Raw genomic sequence first — 20,067 nt, forward strand, 5'->3', positions numbered from 1 at the left:
GAATTACAGTTTTCCATAATCCTTACTTCAGCTTACGATACTACACAGAAACAAAAATTTAAAACTTTTAGTAATACCAACTACTATATCTGGCAACGTAATGACAAAATTCTGGACAACTGAGACACACGAATATCTGCCAAAAAACAAAAACAAAAAAAAAACGCATCCAGATTTTAGCCCCTTCCAGTTGCTACTAAAACCAGGACTCTGAAGAAAAAATGTTTGGGAAAAGCTTCACTTCACCCCCTAGCCTTCCCCAATTCAAAGACCTCGGGCCACCACCAACCCTGGACGAGAAGCCTGTCACCCTCTCTTCTTCAGGGGCTGCATTTTAATTAAGGGTCCTGATCACCCTCCCACCCGCACAGAAGGTCACTCGTCTCTCTTCCATTATACTTCGGGGTGAAAAAATATTTAGGTGGAAAGCAGAAAAAGTAAATAGAGTGATTCAGTTAATTCTGTAAAGGTCTTAAAAGCAAGGGCAGCAAGAAAGACTGTGAATTACAGTTTTCCATAATCCTTACTTCAGCTTACGATACAAAAGATCCAAGAAGCGGGACCAGGAAGAAGCCCCCACCAGAGGTGAGCAGAGCCGAGCGGGTCGGGGTCTCTCAGAAACCGGGACCTGGGACAAGGGGCGCTCTCCAGTCTGCCCGTTGGCGTGGGCTTCAGAACGCGCGTGGGCAGCTCGTGGGCACAGTCGATTCAGCTGTGTTCAAACGCGCATTCTAATCCTTTATGTCTGGTGCCACCTGAGAGCACAAGCTTGCAAGGAGCTCAGTCCCCAGCAGCTCGGGCTCAGAGTCCAGCGCGGGCGGCAAAGCGGACAGGCTGACCCCAGCGCGGCTCCCACCAGCTCCAGCCCGGGGCTCCGCGTGCCCCGTTTTAACACGCTGGAAATCGAGAGTCCTCTCGCAGCTGCTGACACGTGATCCCTGTCCGTGGGGCAGAGGACGGCGGCACGGCTTAGCCGGCGGGCTCTCAGACGAGCGAAGTGCGCTGTGTTATCTCACATCGCGTTCACTGTGCACCTGCGGGGCAGGCATCGCCACTACTCCTGACTAATGAGGAAACTGAGGGTAGGGAGGACAATAACCCGGAGCGCACCTGCGGGGCAGGCATCGCCATTACTCCTAACTGACAAACGAGGAAACTGAGGGTAGGGAGGACAATAACCCGGACAGTGTGGCAAAGCTACTAAGCAGCTGAGCGACAGCGGAAGGCGGTGGGGCTCCGGGTCAGGCCCTCGTGCCCGTGGCCCCGCGCCCGTGAACAAATGTGCACGGACAGTGTAAGGTCAGGAGCGCAGGAAATGTACAGGTGAGAGTGACATCAGGACGGGGGGAAGGGGAACGGGCTTCAGCCCAGAGGTCACAGATAAGCAAGATCGTTTGGGCAGCGGGGTGCGGGACAGACCAAGGGGCAGCACGACCAGGGCTCCGAGAAACCAGCAGGCTCCAGGCTGGGGCGCGGGCTCCCGGCGAGTCCAGAGGAACCGAGCGCACGCGGTGGAGTGTGTGTGCACAGCGACGAGTGGCCGCTGTGGCGGCGACGATTTCGGTCAAGGAGCCGGCGCTGCGTCCGCCAGTGGAGAGGAAGGCGGGGCGAAGGCCCGAGGCACGGCTGGGCCGGTGTTTAAAAAGATCGTTTGGGCTGCGGGGTGCGGGACAGACCAAGGGGCAGCACGACCAGCTGGCAGACGGACACGGGCATCCAGGGACGAGGCGGTGAACAGGGCTAGCACTGCAGAGCAGCAGGGGACCTGATGCATCAGGTGGGGTGCGTTAATACCAGCTGACCAGGGCCTACCGCGTGCCAGGCGCTGCCTCCAGTGCCTGACAAACGTCCGACCCTCAGAGCGGCCCCCGTGGAAACTGAAGCACGGACAGCGCTAGGTGGTGGCCGGATGTGGAGGAGACAGGGAGGAAGACGGGAGGTTGATTTCACTATCCGGCTTGGCTGCTCAAAAGGGAACTTAAGAAAGGAGAGACCTGAGGCTGAGGATGCATTTGGTTTTAGACATGTGGGCAAAGGTGGCAATGAACAGGACCAGAGACGGGGCAGCCACCTCCTCTGCCCAGGCGGCAACACCCGCAGAGGTCAACTCACATCTCCCCACGGAGGTCTCTTCCCCGCCGCCTCCTGTTTGTTCCTCCTAAAGGCCTGACTCTGAATCTTTATCTCCTGAGGATAGAGATGAAGCGAATGCATTTAAAGGGAGCTAAGATTGAGACAGATCTTTGAAAAGAGCGGCACAGGGAACTGAAAAATGTCAACTAAAGAGAACCGAAGAGAAATCACGCATCCGTGGCCGTCCGGGGCGTGGGCGTTACCTCGCTCCGAAGGCGGGTCACGCGAAGGCAGGCCCCCCGCAGCACGCCGAGGTTAACGTCTACGCCAGGAAGAGACCACGATCTGGGCTTCATCAAGTTCAAGCAAAAGCTCCATTCACACTATGAAAAATACATTCCCAGGCTCCCTGCTGTAACGTCCTTTCACCAAAACGCCTGGCCAGCTCTCAGGCCACCAGACATTTCTTCTAGCGCCTTTTGCCTGTCTTTCCATAATTGCTTGGACTATGGGCTGTTTAACAGGCTAGCGACAAGTAGGAGGAAGTCAGTACTTTTTTCCTACACTAATTTATCTAAAAGTATTTTCGATTCTAATTTTAGTCAACTGACATTAAAATAGTAAAGGCTTTAGTTATTTTGTCACTTCTTTTTAATGACACCTCCTCAAAATCATAATGCTCAATGCTCAGAAGTAACACAGTGCAGAAGGAAAAGGCTTGGGCCCTGGGTGCCATCGCCCAAACCCAATCTCAGATCTACCACTTACCTGTCGCCCTGGGAAACCGGTCTGCCACGCCCACCTGCAAGGGCTGGGCTCACATTTAGGGACAATGCATGCACTATGCACGATGGCTGATGCACAGTGATTACTGAAACATTAACCATTAGGAGGATACGATGAATTAAAAAATCATTTCTAGAATTACTCATGGTTTTCCATTCAATTTCTAGCACAGCAGTACCAAATGGACCTGGACCTTTATTCCAAACCACTGCGAGGCTTTCAAATATGGTCCACAGAGCGCATGACAGGACAACGCTAAGCGTCTGGTGCCCCGCCTGCCACATTTTGCTCCCTCTCGTGGGATTGGGGACTGCCTTCGGTGAAGTTAATATTTTCCCCACGGAGTTCCTGCGGAGCCACCAAGCACTGCTAATTAACTTCAGGAGGACAAATTTTCAAGTGACTTGAGGCTTCTGCCCGCCATGTGGCACGTCCAAACCATCATTGCTTGCTAGCAGAGTTCAGGCAGTCTCCCCCGTGTCTTCGTGTAGGAATCCACTCGGCAGGCGTCTCGTCGGTCCTGGCAGAGGACGGTGAAAATGGCCCCCGTCCTAGCTGCTCTGCAGGGCCACATCAGCTAAATGTGCCTTGCCCTTCCCTGGGGGAAGAGGACTGAGCAGGACAGGAGACCAGAAACGCAAGCAGAGTGGCCGAGTGGACCTGGCAGCCAGGCCGCTGAAGGCCTGCAGCGCGCATGAGTGCGCTCGGCGGACGATACCCAACCCAACCAAAACCAGACCTACGGAAAAAAGACGCGAAAGCAAGGACCCACAAATCCTCGTCCGAGAGGACAACGGCTAACCTCGCTGGCTGAGCGTCTATCATCCGTGGGCTCGACACGCTGGTTAACGAATGAGTGAGACATCCCTGCTGAGGCGTCTGCATTCTGGAGAGGGCAAAACGTGAAAAATGATTCACCACGCACGGCGGTGAAAACGACAGTGCGAACACCTACAGGTTCTGACACGACGTCGTGAGGAGAAAACGAACGCCACCAAAGCACCGTGTCACTAAGAAGGACCTTCCAAAGCACTGCATCCGGAACTGGAGTGCCTCTGCTTGGTGGCCGAGCCCCTTATGCAGACGGGGCTCACCTGGACAGCCACAGGCCGAAGCAGGGAGGCAGGTGCTCCTCACTGAGTTACTGGCTTAATCTAATTTAGACGTGAAAAGATAAAGTGACGTGGCCAAGGTCCAAAGCCAATGACAACTTAGCAGGGCCTGAATTCGAAGCCATTCACCTCCGACTCCGAACCGGGGCTCGTCCGATCGTGAAGGCCACGGGGTTTGAATCCACCCTTTCTCAAGGCATCGCATGCCGCTTGATTTCATCATCAATAAAGGAGGCGTCTGAACAAAATTTTTTTTAATATCTCCCAATTTTTAAAAATATACCTTAGCATAATTCTACTTAACACTAAATATCTGTGCTCTGTTTCCGATTGTTTTATTCTGCTGACTATGCAGTACGGCTGATACTTAAACAGTCCGGGTTCTACTGCTTCCCACGCGTGCCTCTCCCTGCTTTATGCTTCCTCAGCCCTAAGCACAGCGCCCTCTGGAACTGCAGTCACAGTGCGGCTGGGAGGGTGACGGGAAGCTCCCGTGAAGGCCGTGTCCTTGATCCATCGCTGGATCCCGGCCTCAGCGTCATGAGTATCTGCTGCATGACTGGCAGTGTTAATGTCCCCAAGCAAACCAGAGGGTGAGGACCACATGTCCACCATCTCTGAGCATCTGGAAACACCATGGATGTCTGCTCACGCTGGTCACAGAGCCCACGGTGGCAGGCGCGAAATCACCTCGCTACGCGCTTACGATACAGCCCCGCGCCCGGCTCGGCAACCCGTGAGTTTACCCAACATCACCGCGCAGACACGAAAACCTTTGACAGTCACGTGTGTCTTTTATACTTATTTCTCTAGGTCGGTTGTTTTGTTGAAAATGACTCACCGAGTCATAAAGAAAATACTTCCGCTTAACTTCTCAAGGCCAACGGCCTTTCCCACCCTTTCCATTTTAACCATCCCACATTTCTGCTGCTCGTATTTAAATAATGGACCTTCCTTGTTCTGCGTTCCAAAGGTCTGAGGTTTTTTGAGATGCGAAACAAGTTTTCCCACGGAAAAGTTAAAAAACAAAACAACTGACGTGCAGGGCACTCGGGTCCCCACGAAGCGTGGTTGGCACAGGGGGGGCGGGGTGCCACCGCACCGCCGTCCCGACCCCCGCGGCCGAGCTGAGACACGGTTCCGCACCCCGCTTCCATGGCCTACGTGGGGGGCTCTCTCCACCCCCCGCCCCGCCCCTTCCACTCTCCCTGGGAACAGAGACGAAAGCAAAGGCCAGCAGGTGCCCAGGCCCAGGTCCGAGGACGGGGCTGGGGCTGGGGCTGTGCTCTGCCCGGAAGAGACGCCCAGGGCAGCGGCTGCTCACAAACTCCCCTGGGGCAGCCCAGCACGCAGCCCAGGGTCCTAGAGGAGGGAACAGGCAGTGACCTGAAAGCAGGAGCTTCTGGTGCGGAAGTCACATGACCCTTCACTCATCCACTCATCCACTCATTCACTCTTTCACTCAACAGACGCTTACTGAGGACGCACAATCTCCGAGGTTCTGCACATTCAGAAAACAAGACAGGCACGACATGTCTGCCAACACAGAATCTGCAGTCTGCAAAGGCAAAACACGCTACTCGGCTCTTCGAAATATTTATAATTTAAGAATCGGGATAAATTTGCAGAAGAAAGGAACACAATTCCATGAGAGTGGTGACAAATAATCTGTCCTCGGTTAGGGCATCTGGACAAGACTCTATGGGCATAACAGTAAAGGGAACCTGAAGGAAGAGAGAAGGGACAAGGAGGGACGGTCCTCCAGGCAGAGGGGACAGAGTGGACGAGGCCGTGGAGGAGAGAGACTGCAGTTTCCAGGACAGGAAAATGTTGATGGAGAACGTGCTCTCGGAGGGTGGCAGGGGAAGAACAGGCTGCGTCTTGGACTCATTCTGACAGCAAATATTTGCTGAGGACCTGCCACATGCCGGGCAGTCTGCTAGGACCTTGGGACAGATCAGTATAAAAGACAGACAGGGTCCAGGTTCCAACCGAGAGGGAGAGACAGAGGTGCGTGCATCTGGACCGCAGCCGCTCAGCTGACGTCCGTGTGAGGGGACCGCGTGCACAGACAGCACTCACTGCGCACTCATCCGCGCGTGGCTAGTTGGGGCACACATCTAGATACATGTCGGAATTATTCTCATACGTTTTTCTGTAAGCAAGGCACGTGTGTGCCCATTTTTTAATGGAATATGCTAGAGAAATACTAGATTAAAACAGTAAAAATTCAGTCCTATCTATACCCTCAGTATACAAATCACATTTGATTAATCTGTTTCTCATCTGATAGGACAAGGCAACTACTACACAAATAATATACTCCAGCCAGGGGAGATGGGAGGCCTCACGAAGTGTCCCTGTGGGTGTGACACTATCCCTCCCCGCAGCACGTGCCCACACACAAGTCCAATCACACCCGACAACCCGGCCATGTGTTAAGCTGGTGACACTTCCCCGCCACGCTCTTTCGTGCCTAAATGCCTGTGCCCGTGCTGTTCATCCTGCCAGCAAAGCCCTTCCGCACTGTCCCTTCAGCCAGTTAAAGCCTAGCTGTCACCTGTGCGTGTCACAATCACGCACCGTGGCCTCCAGGAAGGTCGGCCCTGAGTGTGATGCACATGGCTCCTTCGCGTGGACGCGGTCTATTTGCCACCCCCTCCCCACCTTCTGCATGAGGCACATGTTCCCCGAGCCCTACAAGGTACTCTGCTCAGTGAGTCCCGCTGCTCACTGCTCCCCGCCCTGGGGGCACGTGTCCTGGGGACCGACACCCCAGCATGGAGGCTAAAAGAAACTGGCAGGCAGTGAGACAAACGTCTTGCAGCCCAGGGAAAGGTGTGCGGTGACGGGAGGCTGGGCAGAGAGGGTTCCCAGCACAGGGAGACTGGGGCCGGGGCAAACTGCAGAGCTTATGCTGAAGCGAGCCAGCTCCGGGTCTCGGGGCTGCAGCGACAGAGAGAGTCCGCCCTCCGCACAGCACGGGTCCCGGGAGACAGGCTCCGGCCACTGATCCCCAGAGCTCATGACCTCTGGGGGAACAAGGAGGTCATCTAAGGTAGGAAGGATAAGTCCCAACCATTTCTCACACATACACACGCACACGCCCGAGGAAACCCTGGAGACAGCTCTCAAACACGGCAAGATGCCAAAACCAAGAGAAGGAAGCTCAGCCACACTCCCTCAGCCCGCCTCTCAGGACAGACTCCGCTCCGTGAGCTGACGGCTGTCATTCCTTTGACAGGGACACCTTCCCATTTCACAAGCAGAGATAAAGACCAAAAATACTGCCTGTGACAGACAGTGGGAAGAATTTCAGTCAAATGAAATTAATTTGCCTGAAACAGCTTGTTATGGAAGAATAAACAACAGGCCTTGGGACAGAGCAGACGTGGGTTCAAATCTGTCACTTCCAACCTACCTGAGCTCAAACGGTTACCTAGCAACTCAGAGTCCCCATTCGCTGGCCTGTAAAATGAGGGTGCCGCCACCCCACTCCAGTGGAAAGCTCTCGGCACTCAGCCTGGCACACAGTCAGCCCCCTTTCTGCTCTCCCCTTCCCCAGGTTTTGGTGGAAGACAAAGTAAATAAATAAATAAGGTCCGGGGTACACAAAGGGAAAAAAGAAATGAACTAAGGCATAAAAGAGAGAGGACAGGGAATGCACACCAAACCGCAGAGCTTCTAAGTTTCACTTAGGGCCTTTTATGGGCTTGAGGGGTGGGGGTGAAGGGGCTCGCGAACAGCTCACATTCTGTGGTTCCAGCAGCTCCGACAGTGGCTTGTCAGGCGCTCCCATAAGAAAAGCATCTGGATGGCATCTGGCACGACCACATCCTATAGCAGCCAAACCAGCGTCCCCCAAGCATCTACTTACGCATCGCCAGTGACAAACGCAGTGCCCCACAAATCTCACTGTTAAACACTCTCCCCATAACTGAGGCTGTCCTTCCTCGGGCCAAAAAAAAGGTGCCTCTTCAAAGTCCAATTCCATTTCAGTGCTCCGAAGAACACAGGCATGTCCCCTTCCGATATTTACAGATAGCTCAGCTCTCCCTTCAACATCTGCATTCCCTTCCTCTGAGGACACTGTAGGTCTTCGATGTTCCTTTTGGCCCTTCGCTCATAACTCAACTCAGAAAAATGTGGGTGCATGGGAACATCTATAAATTTGCTGAAATGAGAAAATATACAAACTCCCTAAACCAACTTTCAAAAAGTATGCTATTTTATTTTAATATTGATCTTCCTCCTTGCATTTCTCTTTATAATGCTCTTGTGTTTTTAACAGCTTTACTGAAGTAAAGTTTACATGCCATAAAACACCTAATTTAAGTAAGAGGTCGATGAATTTTAGTGAATTTATACAGTCGGTTTTGCAACCAAATTTCGATAGGTATTGCACTGTATCCACTCATCGATTGTGGGAAATTGCCATCTTAACGACACTGGGTCTTCCAATCCATGAATATGGTACACCTCTCCATCTGTCTAGGTGTTCTTATCAGCAGTGATTTTTACTTTCAGTGTAGTGGTCTCGCACCTCTTTTAATAAAGTTATTCCTAAGCACATTATTATTACTTAGATGCTACAATGAATGGATTTTTTTAAATTTCACTTTCGGACTGTTCATTTCTAATACGTAGAAATAAAACTGATTTTTTTTTAGGTCGCTCTTCTATCCTGTGGTTTTACTACTCTTTAAAATCATCTTAATCACATTGAGTGTTAAACGTCAGGCTGTGCATCATTTCAACTAGCCTTTCTCACAAAAGCTATGCCAAGAAGAAGGCAAACATTTCAACTCACATTTCAGAAACCACCTGCTTCAGAACAATAATCCGCAGTAAATCATTAAAGAAAGTTCACGTGTCCCACTATTTGTGTTATAGCAAGTTTCAAATGATCACTTGGCAAACTTACGCTTATTTTGTATTTTTGAAACTACTGCCCCCTCCCCCTGTTAAGATCTCTGTGCAGGAGCGTGCTGAGAGCACTTGTTGGCTGAGCACAGTCCACTGCCCATTGCTGCGGTCTCACGGGAGCGCGGCTGAGCTGAGTGGTTCACGTCTCGTCTACGGTGCTTTTGCAGGACAATGACAGAGCCGAAGAGCTGCGACAGAGGCTGCCTGTCCTGCAAAGCCGAGAATGCTTGCTATCTGGTCCTCTGCAGACAGTCTGCCAAACCTCACTCTTGGAAATGCTGGGCAGATCTAGCAAAAGTTAAGTTCTCCCTCTGTTAGTTGAGGAGCATTAATGTCCTAATAGATAGAACATTCTAACCCTCGAAACTTTTCTCTTTGTCTCTATCACCTAAGGTTTTCGATTGTTTTCCTCAAAAATTTCAAAGCTTAACTGAAAATATAAACTAGAAAGAGCATTGAGTTCTAGAATAGATTAAGTCTTAAAGGTAAATTAGATATGGATCAGAACAATACAACATATACATGCATTAAAGGAAGCTACAAAAACAAAACTCATATTAAAATGTTTTAATGTATACATGGATTTGTTATAGAGTACAACTATACCATGAAATCTTATAAAGTCCATAAAGCAGAGAGATTCTTGAATTTTTAAACTGTTAAGCACTCACGGAAGACCAAATCCTTCATTTTAAAGACTTAAACCCAAAAAGATAAATAAATAAATAAAATAAAGACTTAAACCCTCCTGTTCAAAGAAATACATTGCACATACCATGTAAAACTAGACCGAAAGAAAAAAAATGAAACTATATTACACATAATATCTTTGGCCAACACCTAGGAATGCTAAAAGTCCCATCTAATACATTAAAGTGAAATTCTTAAAGTCTGATCAGTTAAAAACATTTTAAATTAACGTAAAGGCCTAAGTGAAAAAAAATAAGCATATGTGGATGACACAAAAAGAAAAAGAAAGAAAAAGCAAAGTCAAAGAGAAAGACAAGTACAGCTATGAAATGGAACTGAAGGCCAAAACACACACTTCCACGTTCAAGCCCACCTCCTGCCACTGCCCTAAACACCAACACGGCAAGCCGTCTGCCCCAACACGCTCATCCACAGTGTCCAATCCGGGCACCGACGCCCTGCTCTAAACAGCAGTAGCACGTATGCAGGTAGCACATATGCAGGTAGCACGTATGCAGGCAGCACGTACGCAGGCAGCACGTACGCAGGCAGCACTTGCCTCCCGAACACTAACTGTAAAAGCGTAACGCGACAGCGTTTACAACTCTAAGTCCCTAACGCTGCGTGGTCCCTGAGATGACAGGAATGTTCCCTCTCTGTCCGATGCAGTAGCCAATACCCACTGGTGGCTGCTGAGCCCCGGAAATCTGGCCGTGTGACTGAACGACTGGATTTTAAACTTTAATTACTTTAAGTTTACACAGGCACATGTAATAAATGGCTATCATAAGCATATGTAGATGGCACAAAAAGAAAAAGAAAGAAAAAGCAAAGTCAAAAAAAAGACACGTACGGCTATGAAATGAAACTGAAGGCCAAAACACACGCTTCCAAGTTCAAGCCCACCTCCTGCCACTGCCCTAACCACCAACACGGCAAGCTGTCTGCCCCAACACGCTCATCCACAGTGTCCAATCTGGGCAGCGACACCCTGCTCTAAACAGCAGCAGCACGTATGCAGGTAGCACGTATGCAGGCAGCACGTACGCAGGCAGCACGTACGCAGGCAGCACTTGCCTCCCGAACACTAACTGTAAAAGCGTAACGCGACAGCGTTTACAACTCTAAGTCCCTAACGCTGCGTGGTCCCTGAGATGACAGGAATGTTCCCTCTCTGTCCGATGCAGTAGCCAATACCCACTGGTGGCTGCTGAGCCCCGGAAATCTGGCCGTGTGACTGAACGACTGGATTTTAAACTTTAATTACTTTAAGTTTACACAGGCACATGTAATAAATGGCTATCCTACTGGACAGCGCAGGTCCGGAGAACTACGAAGTTGACTTCGCGGAATGCCCATTGCCTTTCGGAAAAAGGAACAATTTCCTTTTACTAGATGTGCATTTACTAACCTTCCAATGTTTCTTCTGTTCACACGGTAATATACAAGTCCTTTGCTGTTAGTGACCTAGCTATGTTTTCCTTCCATTGTCCAGATTAAAAACATACACAGTTCTTTTTGTCTGACATTAAATACAGTATCACTTTGAACTTGTCATCTCTGCAACACTTTAAAAATAGGGTCATAATGGTACACAAACTGCTTCACCTGAAACACCAACAAAATATTTTACTCCTCTTATAAAAATGAAAATTAAAACACCAAGAACTGTAAGTGTCGCTTTACAGACGGAAGAGGGCGGCCAGGGGTGCACTCAGCGGAATCTGAGAGAAGGCGGATGTCAGAACAGAGGGATGACCAAGAAGTCGAGCACTGAAGACACCAGAGAGAATGAGATTTGGAAAAAAGCTAATCAGTTAGCTATAGGTCCATGCTTCCTCGTGCAAAATTCGTGGAATCATGTGTTTCCAAATTCAGAAATACAGTGCACGTGCCATCACACTTATGAGGGGACCACCCTCCCAGCAGGATCTGCTGGTGGGACCCACCGCTATGCTCTGCCCCTAGGTGTTCAACCAAGTATGTTTTCTATATCTCTACTCTCAAACTTACATCTCTGCCCTAGACTTCTACACCCAGCCACCAGCTCCTGCAGATACTTTGAAACAGGGACCGATACCGATCTATGTCCCATTAGGAACCGGGCCGCACAGCAGGAGGTGAGCAGCTGGCAAGTGAGCGAATCTTCATCAGTATCTGCAGCCGCTCCCCAGCGCCAGCATCACCGCCTCAGCTCCGCCTCAGAGCATCAGGCGTTAGATTCTCATAGGAGCACCGGTCCCTGGTGCCAGAAAGGTTGGGGACGGCTGCTTTAAAGTCAATATTCATTTATTCAGCAGAGCTTCACTAAGTATTTACTGCATCCTAAGCACTGTTTTAGGTGCTGACTACATGCCCACTTGCAATGTGTACCCTTAGACACCCCCCACCTCCAGGATTTGGTGCCTCAGAGAACGGTGCTTTCCTCTGCTCTTCATTTCAAGCCGTCATCCTTGACACCGTTCATGCTTGCACTTCCCATCCATCACCAAGTCCCTCTAAATCTCTCTCCAATCTATTTATCTCACTCCTTTCCACTGCCGTCGCCCCTAGACGAAGCCAACGGTTCTTAAAGGGAGGCAGTATTGCCCCCTAAGGAACATTGGAAAATATCTGGTAGTCACAGCTTGTGGGTGTGATACGCCAGCACCTAGAGAGCAGAGGCCAGGGGTGCTGTTACACGTCCTATAGTGCACAGGACAGCCCTGCACATCACAGATTATCTGGCCTGAATGTCAACGATGCCGAGGTTTAGAAACCCTGCTTTAAGTAAACAGAAGAGTGATGCATGCGAATGATTTTATTTTTGTATTTATGACAGGTCTTGAAAAAAACTACAATTTAGAATAATTTTTAATGCTGTAAAATAAAATTCTATTTTGATCCAATTCTATTATAATGAAATACATATTTAGATGTGAACAAAGTGAACACTTACTTGTGCACGTTCTCCACTCCTATAATGATCATGATACAGTAGGAGATTCCGGTTTGTACGAGAAAATGTAAGGCATACCTATAAAAAGTGAGAGCGCTGTTAGGAGTGCCCATTCGCAAACTTCGAGGTGAGACAATTTAGGCTGCAAAGTGTTTAAGCGGAACACAGAACAATCCCAGATACAGAATGAGAAATCGCATCTCCAAAGCCTACAATCCCATAAACACCCTGGACGGGGAGGCCCATACCGCAAGCCCCAGAAGAGCTGGAAAAAATAAAACCAAACCCCACAAGGCACACTCGGCCCCCTGGGATTCCACCTCTCCTGAGCTACGTGAAAGCGCCGTGGGGTTATGTGGCTCCGGATTACAGCTTGTCTCGTAACTCAAGGCACAGTGGTGAAAAGCTGTCATAAACCTGGATTTCAGACTTGTCCTGTCAGAACACCAGTTATTTGTTTCCCCAAATGAACTTCTCCAATATCAGCTTTGTACTCTCTCTTTTCAAGTATTACGCAAAGCAAAGTACTAAATATTAGAATTTACTGAGAGGCACATACACCCGAATCTATTCATTCTGAAAACGTGATGGCTCAAGTCACGTTTTTTGTACAAGCTTCCTTGTACAAATCTAGTCAACTCAATTTGCAGTAATTGACCTACGAAATCACGTTCTGGCTGAGCCAACACAGCATTTTCCATGTAGAAATTCACCATTAAATGAGAACTAATTGATCCATTCGTTTCACAAAATTCATGCAAAACATGATTAGAATCTCTGGTTTTGAAATCAATCCAAACTATCCCTGAATTATGTGTGCATATTTCTTTCTCTTTTGATGGCATGAATAATTTATGAAAAAAAATTTCAAATTGTTGTACGCAATTTAAATGTATTAATAAGGATCTTAACGTATGATTAAAATTATGTTTTAACCTAATCATCATGGAAAAGTTACTTAAATTTTGGAACAAGTTTTTCCATAGAAATAGCACAAGTAGGAAGCAGGTTCCAAGGCAGGCCCATAGAAGTAACTTATTTTACTCTTTGCAAAGAGTACATCCGTGGGTCACTGAGCCTGTCCATCCGTCTCTCATCCCACCTCAAACACGCACTCACGCTACTACGAGAGGACCACGAGGAAGCAGGAAACCACATATGAAACAGGAGGAAGCTAAAAAATATGGTTAAAACACACATTTTTTCAAACTAATTCTCTGCCTTCTGTGTACTGCCGGCATTAACCACTCACTGACGAATGTAACGTGAAAATGCTGAAGAGGCCTTTATTAATTGAGAGTAGAACTCATTAAAGATACTTGTCTTAAACAAACAAACAAAAATCTGAGGACTCCTGGGGAAATATTTTTTCTTTTCTAAGCAAATCTCCTTGGAAGATGAGGAATAAATGACAACTGTAGAAACTAAGAGTTTCTCTTCTCAAACAGCGCCACGGTGCCTCACACCACCTGAAGGTGCCCAACGCCCCCGCGCCGCGTTCTGATGGCACGCTTGGCATCTCGGGGAGCCGGCCTCCTGGTACTAAGCCTCTGTTATTGTGACGTTTACCCACACAGAGCAGATCTGCGTTCACCTGTTTCACCAACCTCCGTGACAAGAGTCAAGTTGCTTTTCTGCTCCCTGACAGCACTGGTGATTTTCTTTATAATTTCCCATACGCAGCTATTCCGTTTGCCCTCAGTAGAAAAACGAGCATAATAAATACACGGTAGCCACTTAGTACTTTTTAGAAGAGATAATTCAAGAAAAGTGTTGACTGGGGTACCTGGCAGGCAGTAAGCATTCAACTATTAAGTGTTATTATTAATGTAAAAATTCAAGAAAGATGGTATCTTAAAAGTCTATTATAATCCAACCCTAGTCATTTTAGAGTTGAAGAAACTAAAAGCTGGTATCCTGACTGACATTGAAACTAAAGTTGTTTCTTTCTGGGCAACGTGTCCATTAGCTGATTCTTCAAGGGGTGAGGTGGAACCTGATGAATTATGTGTTATAATCTTTCAAGATGCCTAAGTACTCTGAGAACAAAACAGTCCTTTATTCCAAAACTTTAGTTTGTTTTTAGATATCACATTTTACCTATTTTGAACTTCAAATCGCACTAAAGGCAAGTATAAAATTTATTGTTAGTATATAAGAGCATGTTTCTAAAAGGTTGAGAAAGGCCTCTCATCATTCAACTGATCTTTCCTGAACACCTGTACTTTCTGAAAGGCACCACACTGGACACTAGGAATAAAGAGTCGATGAGACAGTCTCTGTCCTCAGAGTGCTTCTAATCTAGGGAGAAAGACGTACAAATAAATGGACTGCTTTAATACTGCATGATAAACACTAAAAAAGAAATGGGGCCAACATAAACATTTCTAGTCTGGACCACCACCAACTGGACGATGGTAATGACGGACCATGATAACAGTGGTCTTGACCTCGTGTAACCTTCCACGCCCATAGTGAGCTGCTGTTGTGCTAAGTCAGCCCCTGTCCGTAGTATTCTGTCTGCTGGTCCTCACTGCGATCTCTGGCTCCACTTTACAGATAAGGAAAGTGAAGCCAGGAGCGGTGCGTGACACATCCAGTGTCACACGGCCACCAGGCCAAGGCACCAGAGTGGAATCAGGTTTGTCTGACTGCAGAGGCTAAGCTCTGTTCCTTACCTGACACTGTTATCAAGACAGTTAAATAATGAAAACTGTAAGCGGATTCTGTTAGAAGAAACTTGCAGATAGTTTAAAAAAAAAAAAAAAGCTTAGGCCAAACAGAAGTTGGTAAAATGATCAATTATTTTTACAGAGCACTAACGCGTCTTCCAAAAGGCAAGCGGTCAAGCCCAGTGAAAGATGGGACCGCCAGCAGAAAGGGCCGAGACTGGATCTGCGTGAACAATACAGCAAACGTGATGAACCACAAAGCGGCCCTTCCACTGCGGGTCTGCAGCTCTGCCAAGGCGCAGTGTCCTCCCCCGACACCTGGCTGTCACACAACCACAGGCACCTGAACAAACAGGGAGGTGGCGTTTCTGACTTTAAACCCTGGGGGCAGCCCTGACAATTAAGAAGTAGTTAACTGGAGGAAATGCACAGGGCGTCAGAAGGGTCATAAACGAGAGCTTTCCACTGGAATAATTCTTCCCACCAAAAACAAACCACCTCTTTTCGTTAAATGGTAGAATCTAAAAAACGGTAATAGAGTTCTATTGATGGGTTTTACCGGACTCTCAAAACCCATTTACCCAGAAATAAAAAACTATTTTAAACAGTTTATTTATTTGCAAAATAGGTGAGAAGGATTCCTCATGACAGAATAAAATGTCTTTATGCTTCGTCTGTCCTTTTTCATAAATTATTAACGAAACTTCCCTCTGAGCCCAAACTGGAGACAAAGCCCATTCTCCACTCTTCATTTTTTCTATTAAAAATAAACGCTTTAAATTTTATAAGTATACAAAACTCTGCATAATGTATCTTTCTACACACTGATTCACAAAGACATCCAAAGTCTTCATTTAAATAGGATCAGAATACTTACCATCCAAAGCAAAAAAGTGCAAGATAAAGGCCCAAAAGGGTAGCAACGACATGTCTTATAAAAGAGCTAGTTTTGCTTGAATGTAGATAAGTTCGAAACCAAATGGCTGCTAGCAAGGCAAAGAGTTGGCACACCACAAAGTTGACCTGTAAAGAAAAATTAAAATTTCACGTTAGCAACGCGGACTTGAATTTTTAATTTGCTGTCACGTTTAAATTCTCAGGACAAAAACACCAAGGTTATATAAAATTAAGATCTTCCAAAAGAAACAAAACGGAAAAATCAAGGACTTTCCCAGGGATGACAGCCTCGAGTTCAAAGTGATGGGCCGACGATGCACAGTGTCCATGCTACGTGTGACAGTGACAGGTGGCGCCCAGTGTGGTGAAAGGCCTTGAGGGACCAGGAAGAATCTGGTGGACGTGGGGTTCAGACAGAGAAATGGGGAGCCCAGGTGGGTACCCTACGGCCTGAGCGAAAGGGAAACGTGTTGAATGACTTAGGTCGAAAAGAAGAGAAACTCTGGGGTCAGGATCCGATGCAGATCCCGGAGGGTCCGGCCGAACGCGTCCTCTTCCACTGGAGGTCTGTCCCCAGGCGGGCGGGGGGTCAGGGAGAGCCTGCCGGTCAAGACCACCACGTGGGAATCAGCGGGAAGCACGAGCCTCGGCTCTGGTGGGGAAGGGATGAAGGTGCAGAGAAAGGAGCCTTCGGAACGCCACGGGGGGGACGGACGCGTCTACCCAAGTCCCCACCGCCACTGAGTGACCCGCCGCCACCGTCCACGCCTCGCCCTCCCACGCCGGGGACCACGCCGCCCTCCCCCGCGCGAGTGACGCGGAGCTGGGGGCCGGGCTGCCGCTCTGTCCTCGCCCTCGGCCTTTCTTCCTCCCGAGAAATGACAAAGTAACAAGACTCCTCATATTTAAAGACTGGAGAAAGATCGCTTCTCTCTCATGAGGTATTCTTGTAAAATGTGAAGGAAAACGTGTCTTAAAAATCTACAAATAAAAGAAAAAAATCCATTTGACATTAGAAACTTGCAAAAAAGTACAGACGACAACAACAAAAAATCCGTTTCAGGCACCTCACTGTCTACTCGTAGATGCTGCACAGACCCACCTGTATTCACCTAATACAAAGCAAAACACGGTCATCGCCATAGAATCGTCCTCGGTCACTGACACACAGACTCCCCCATCTTCGTAAACATCCACTTCGACACTGACCTCTCGGTTTAACGAAATGAGGTTGCGCCTCACTGCAATCGAAATCTTTGGGGGCGGACCCCAAAGTTCCAAACACACACATCCAGGTCTTTCGAATCCTCGGGGCGTGAGGACCGCTTTGTCTGAACATTAGGGAAAGGGCGTTCTAAGCAGGAAAAGGAGGTGTGAAGGCCACTCCAGGGCGCAGAAACCAGGTGAGCACGGGGCGGCGGGGAGTCGTGGGGACGAGGTCGGACGGGCGGGTGGGGAAGTGGGGTTCTGACTGTCGTGAGGAGTTCACAGTTAAGCCCCTGAGGAATGAAAACCCACTGAAAACTTTCGAAAGAAGAAAGTGGCTTGATCCTCCGCTTCTGCAAAGGAAGGGACGGCGATGGGAGTGTCACTACGCGTGAGGACGCTGTGCTGGACGCTCCTTGGGAAAGGAGAGCGTGGAGATGCGGGGCGGCCGAGAGGGGAGCCCGTTCAAAGGACACTCTGGCCACAGGACTGTCAGGGCCGGTCCCTAGACGAGCGGGGGAGGGGGAGGGAGAGGCGACGAGTCATTATCATTAATGGATGACGGCATGAATCAAGACAGGGCAATGTGGGGGGCTGAGCAGGCTGCAGTAGGAGAAAGACTTGTCCCTCAGGGACGCTGAGTCTGAGGATCCCAGGGGACAAGGAGCCACACTGGAAGGTGGCGAGAAGACAGCTCTGGAGCCAGCAGGCAGCTGGGGACCTGGGAGGAATGGACGCAGCTGAAGGAGAGCCCCAGGAAGACAAGTGGACCCAGGGACGAACCGCACAGACCTGCAATGGTCACATCTGGGACCAAGTCACAGCAGCAAGCAGAAGGGGCAGGCTGTGGGGCGGGGGGGCGAGGGGAGGCTCCAGAGGCCACGTCACCGTCGGATGTCATAGGGCATGAAGTCCACAGCAAGCCACCCCATCTGGCGACTGCAACTATCCTGGTGACCTTGGCGAAGTAGCTGCAGTCCAGAGCAGAAAGCCCCGTTTTACAGATGCGGAAACTGAGTCTTGGTGTTCGGGGACCTGTCTATATCACAGAGCTTAATAATTCATGCATTACCCACTTACGGCCAAGGTAACCGTGCAGGAGATACAGAGACACGTGGCATGGGGGTCCTGCCCCGAGAGAACAAACGGGGTGTCGCAGGTCCGGGAGGACCCGGGGACGGGCAGCGAGTCCCCTGGCCTGGGAGGGAGAGTACCCTAAAGGCGCACCTGGCGTCTGGGCCTTGTAATGGGCCATGAAGGACAAGAAGGGTCTGGACAATACGACAGTGCCGTGAACTCCAGGAGGAGCAGGCAGCATAATTCACATCAAGAAAACAAACTGTAGGGCCCTCCAGTGCAGAAGCCCAGACCCTGTGCTGTCTTACAAAGAAAGTACTAGAATGCATACACGCCCAGACATTAAGAAAGGTCTTAAAGGTGAAACTTCTGCAAACTGAAACCGTGGCTTAGTCACTCTCTGGGGGGCGGGGCGGGGCGGGGCGGCGGACGGATGCTGGAGAGGGAGAGGTGGCAGGAGAACGGACACAGCCAGATGTATGGGTGTCGGTCCTGTCTGGGTCCCTCACACTGATCATCTCACTTAATCCTTAGAACAAGACATTTCCTCCACTTTACTCAACCAAAATGGGGTCACTTATAACAACAGGGACCCCAGACCCAGACCAAGTCTGGCTGATTCGAGGCTGGCCCAGGCTGCTTCTCTGCTTCCAGAGAATGTCTGAAGATGAAACTTGATTCTTACAGGCAAGGCTTTTAAAAAATGTTCTCTGCAAAATACTGCCACCCTAATTAAGAAAATGTCCACAGCCAGCTACTTCCCATAGCTAATAAACCCGATAGAAGACCCTACGCCGAGTCCATGGACGTTTTGGCTTGTTACAGGTCACCTCTTTGCGGAAGCTCTCTTCTAAATGGAAAGAAATTTTGACCAAAAAGACTTGATTTTTCTTTTTTCAAACCTATTTTCTTGAAAACATACCTATACAAATGACCGGATGTGCCTCCACAGAAACTGCCCCCAGTAATTTGGGAGTGGAGAATGGAGAGCAGGCAGGACAGAGGAAGGGAGCCCCAGGACAGAAAAACTCAGCTGACTTCGGCCTGAGTTAACCAACTCTGGAAGTTGCTACCCCCGAGGTTCCACGCAGTAATACACATCCGCTGGAACAGCTCCGGAAGGGGACCCGGTAACCGGCTGTCCTCCAGGGCGGAGGATAAGGGACATCCCCTGAGAACAGCTCTGGAAGGGGACCCCCGTGTCCGGCTGCCCTCCAGGGCGGAGGACAGGGGTGAAAGGGAGACATTTTCCAATGTATGCCCCGTTCCCTTTTTGATTTTGCACTATGGGCATTTATTATCTACCCCCAAATGCATGCGTTTTTAAAAAGTGATACATGCTTGTTTTCCAATTTCCAAACAAAAAATTGACCACCAAGATTTAAGAGCATAGTCATCTCATCTCTCTCCACTGAGTCAGCATTGCTAGCTTCAGCCCACTAAATTCCACGTGACGGCCGGCCGGGTCTTACAGGATGTAATAAGCATTTTCAAACATGATCAGCCCATTAGCATAGAAAAACAAACAACTCTTTCAAGCATAAACTGAACTCCACCACTGTTGGAACCCCCATTGATAAAGTAACACCAAACTCATTTAATTGAAGAACTATGACCTCCCCATAAACGGTGAAAATGAATCCAAACCAAAAATTTGGGAATCTGGTCTTCATACGCACAATAAAAATCT

General features: G+C 48.9%; 1 protein-coding gene across 1 annotated transcript in view; it reads right to left on the reverse strand.

Moving 5' to 3' along the window:
- The window catches only part of MBOAT2 (membrane bound O-acyltransferase domain containing 2), a 49,066-nt gene extending 32,846 nt beyond the window's left edge, over positions 1-16,220 (reverse strand). Inside the window, exons 1-2 of the mRNA XM_025045734.1 lie at positions 16,075-16,220; positions 12,526-12,603 (exon numbers count right to left, since the gene is read on the reverse strand). Coding sequence (XP_024901502.1) covers positions 12,526-12,557 — 32 coding nt within the window. The 5' untranslated portion in view covers positions 12,558-12,603; positions 16,075-16,220. The remainder of the gene's footprint in view (positions 1-12,525; positions 12,604-16,074) is intronic.
- Positions 16,221-20,067: the final 3,847 nt, after the last annotated feature.

Source organism: Pteropus alecto, unplaced genomic scaffold, assembly GCF_000325575.1.
Source record: "Pteropus alecto unplaced genomic scaffold, ASM32557v1 scaffold61, whole genome shotgun sequence".
In the NCBI taxonomy this organism is placed as follows: domain Eukaryota; kingdom Metazoa; phylum Chordata; class Mammalia; order Chiroptera; family Pteropodidae; genus Pteropus; species Pteropus alecto.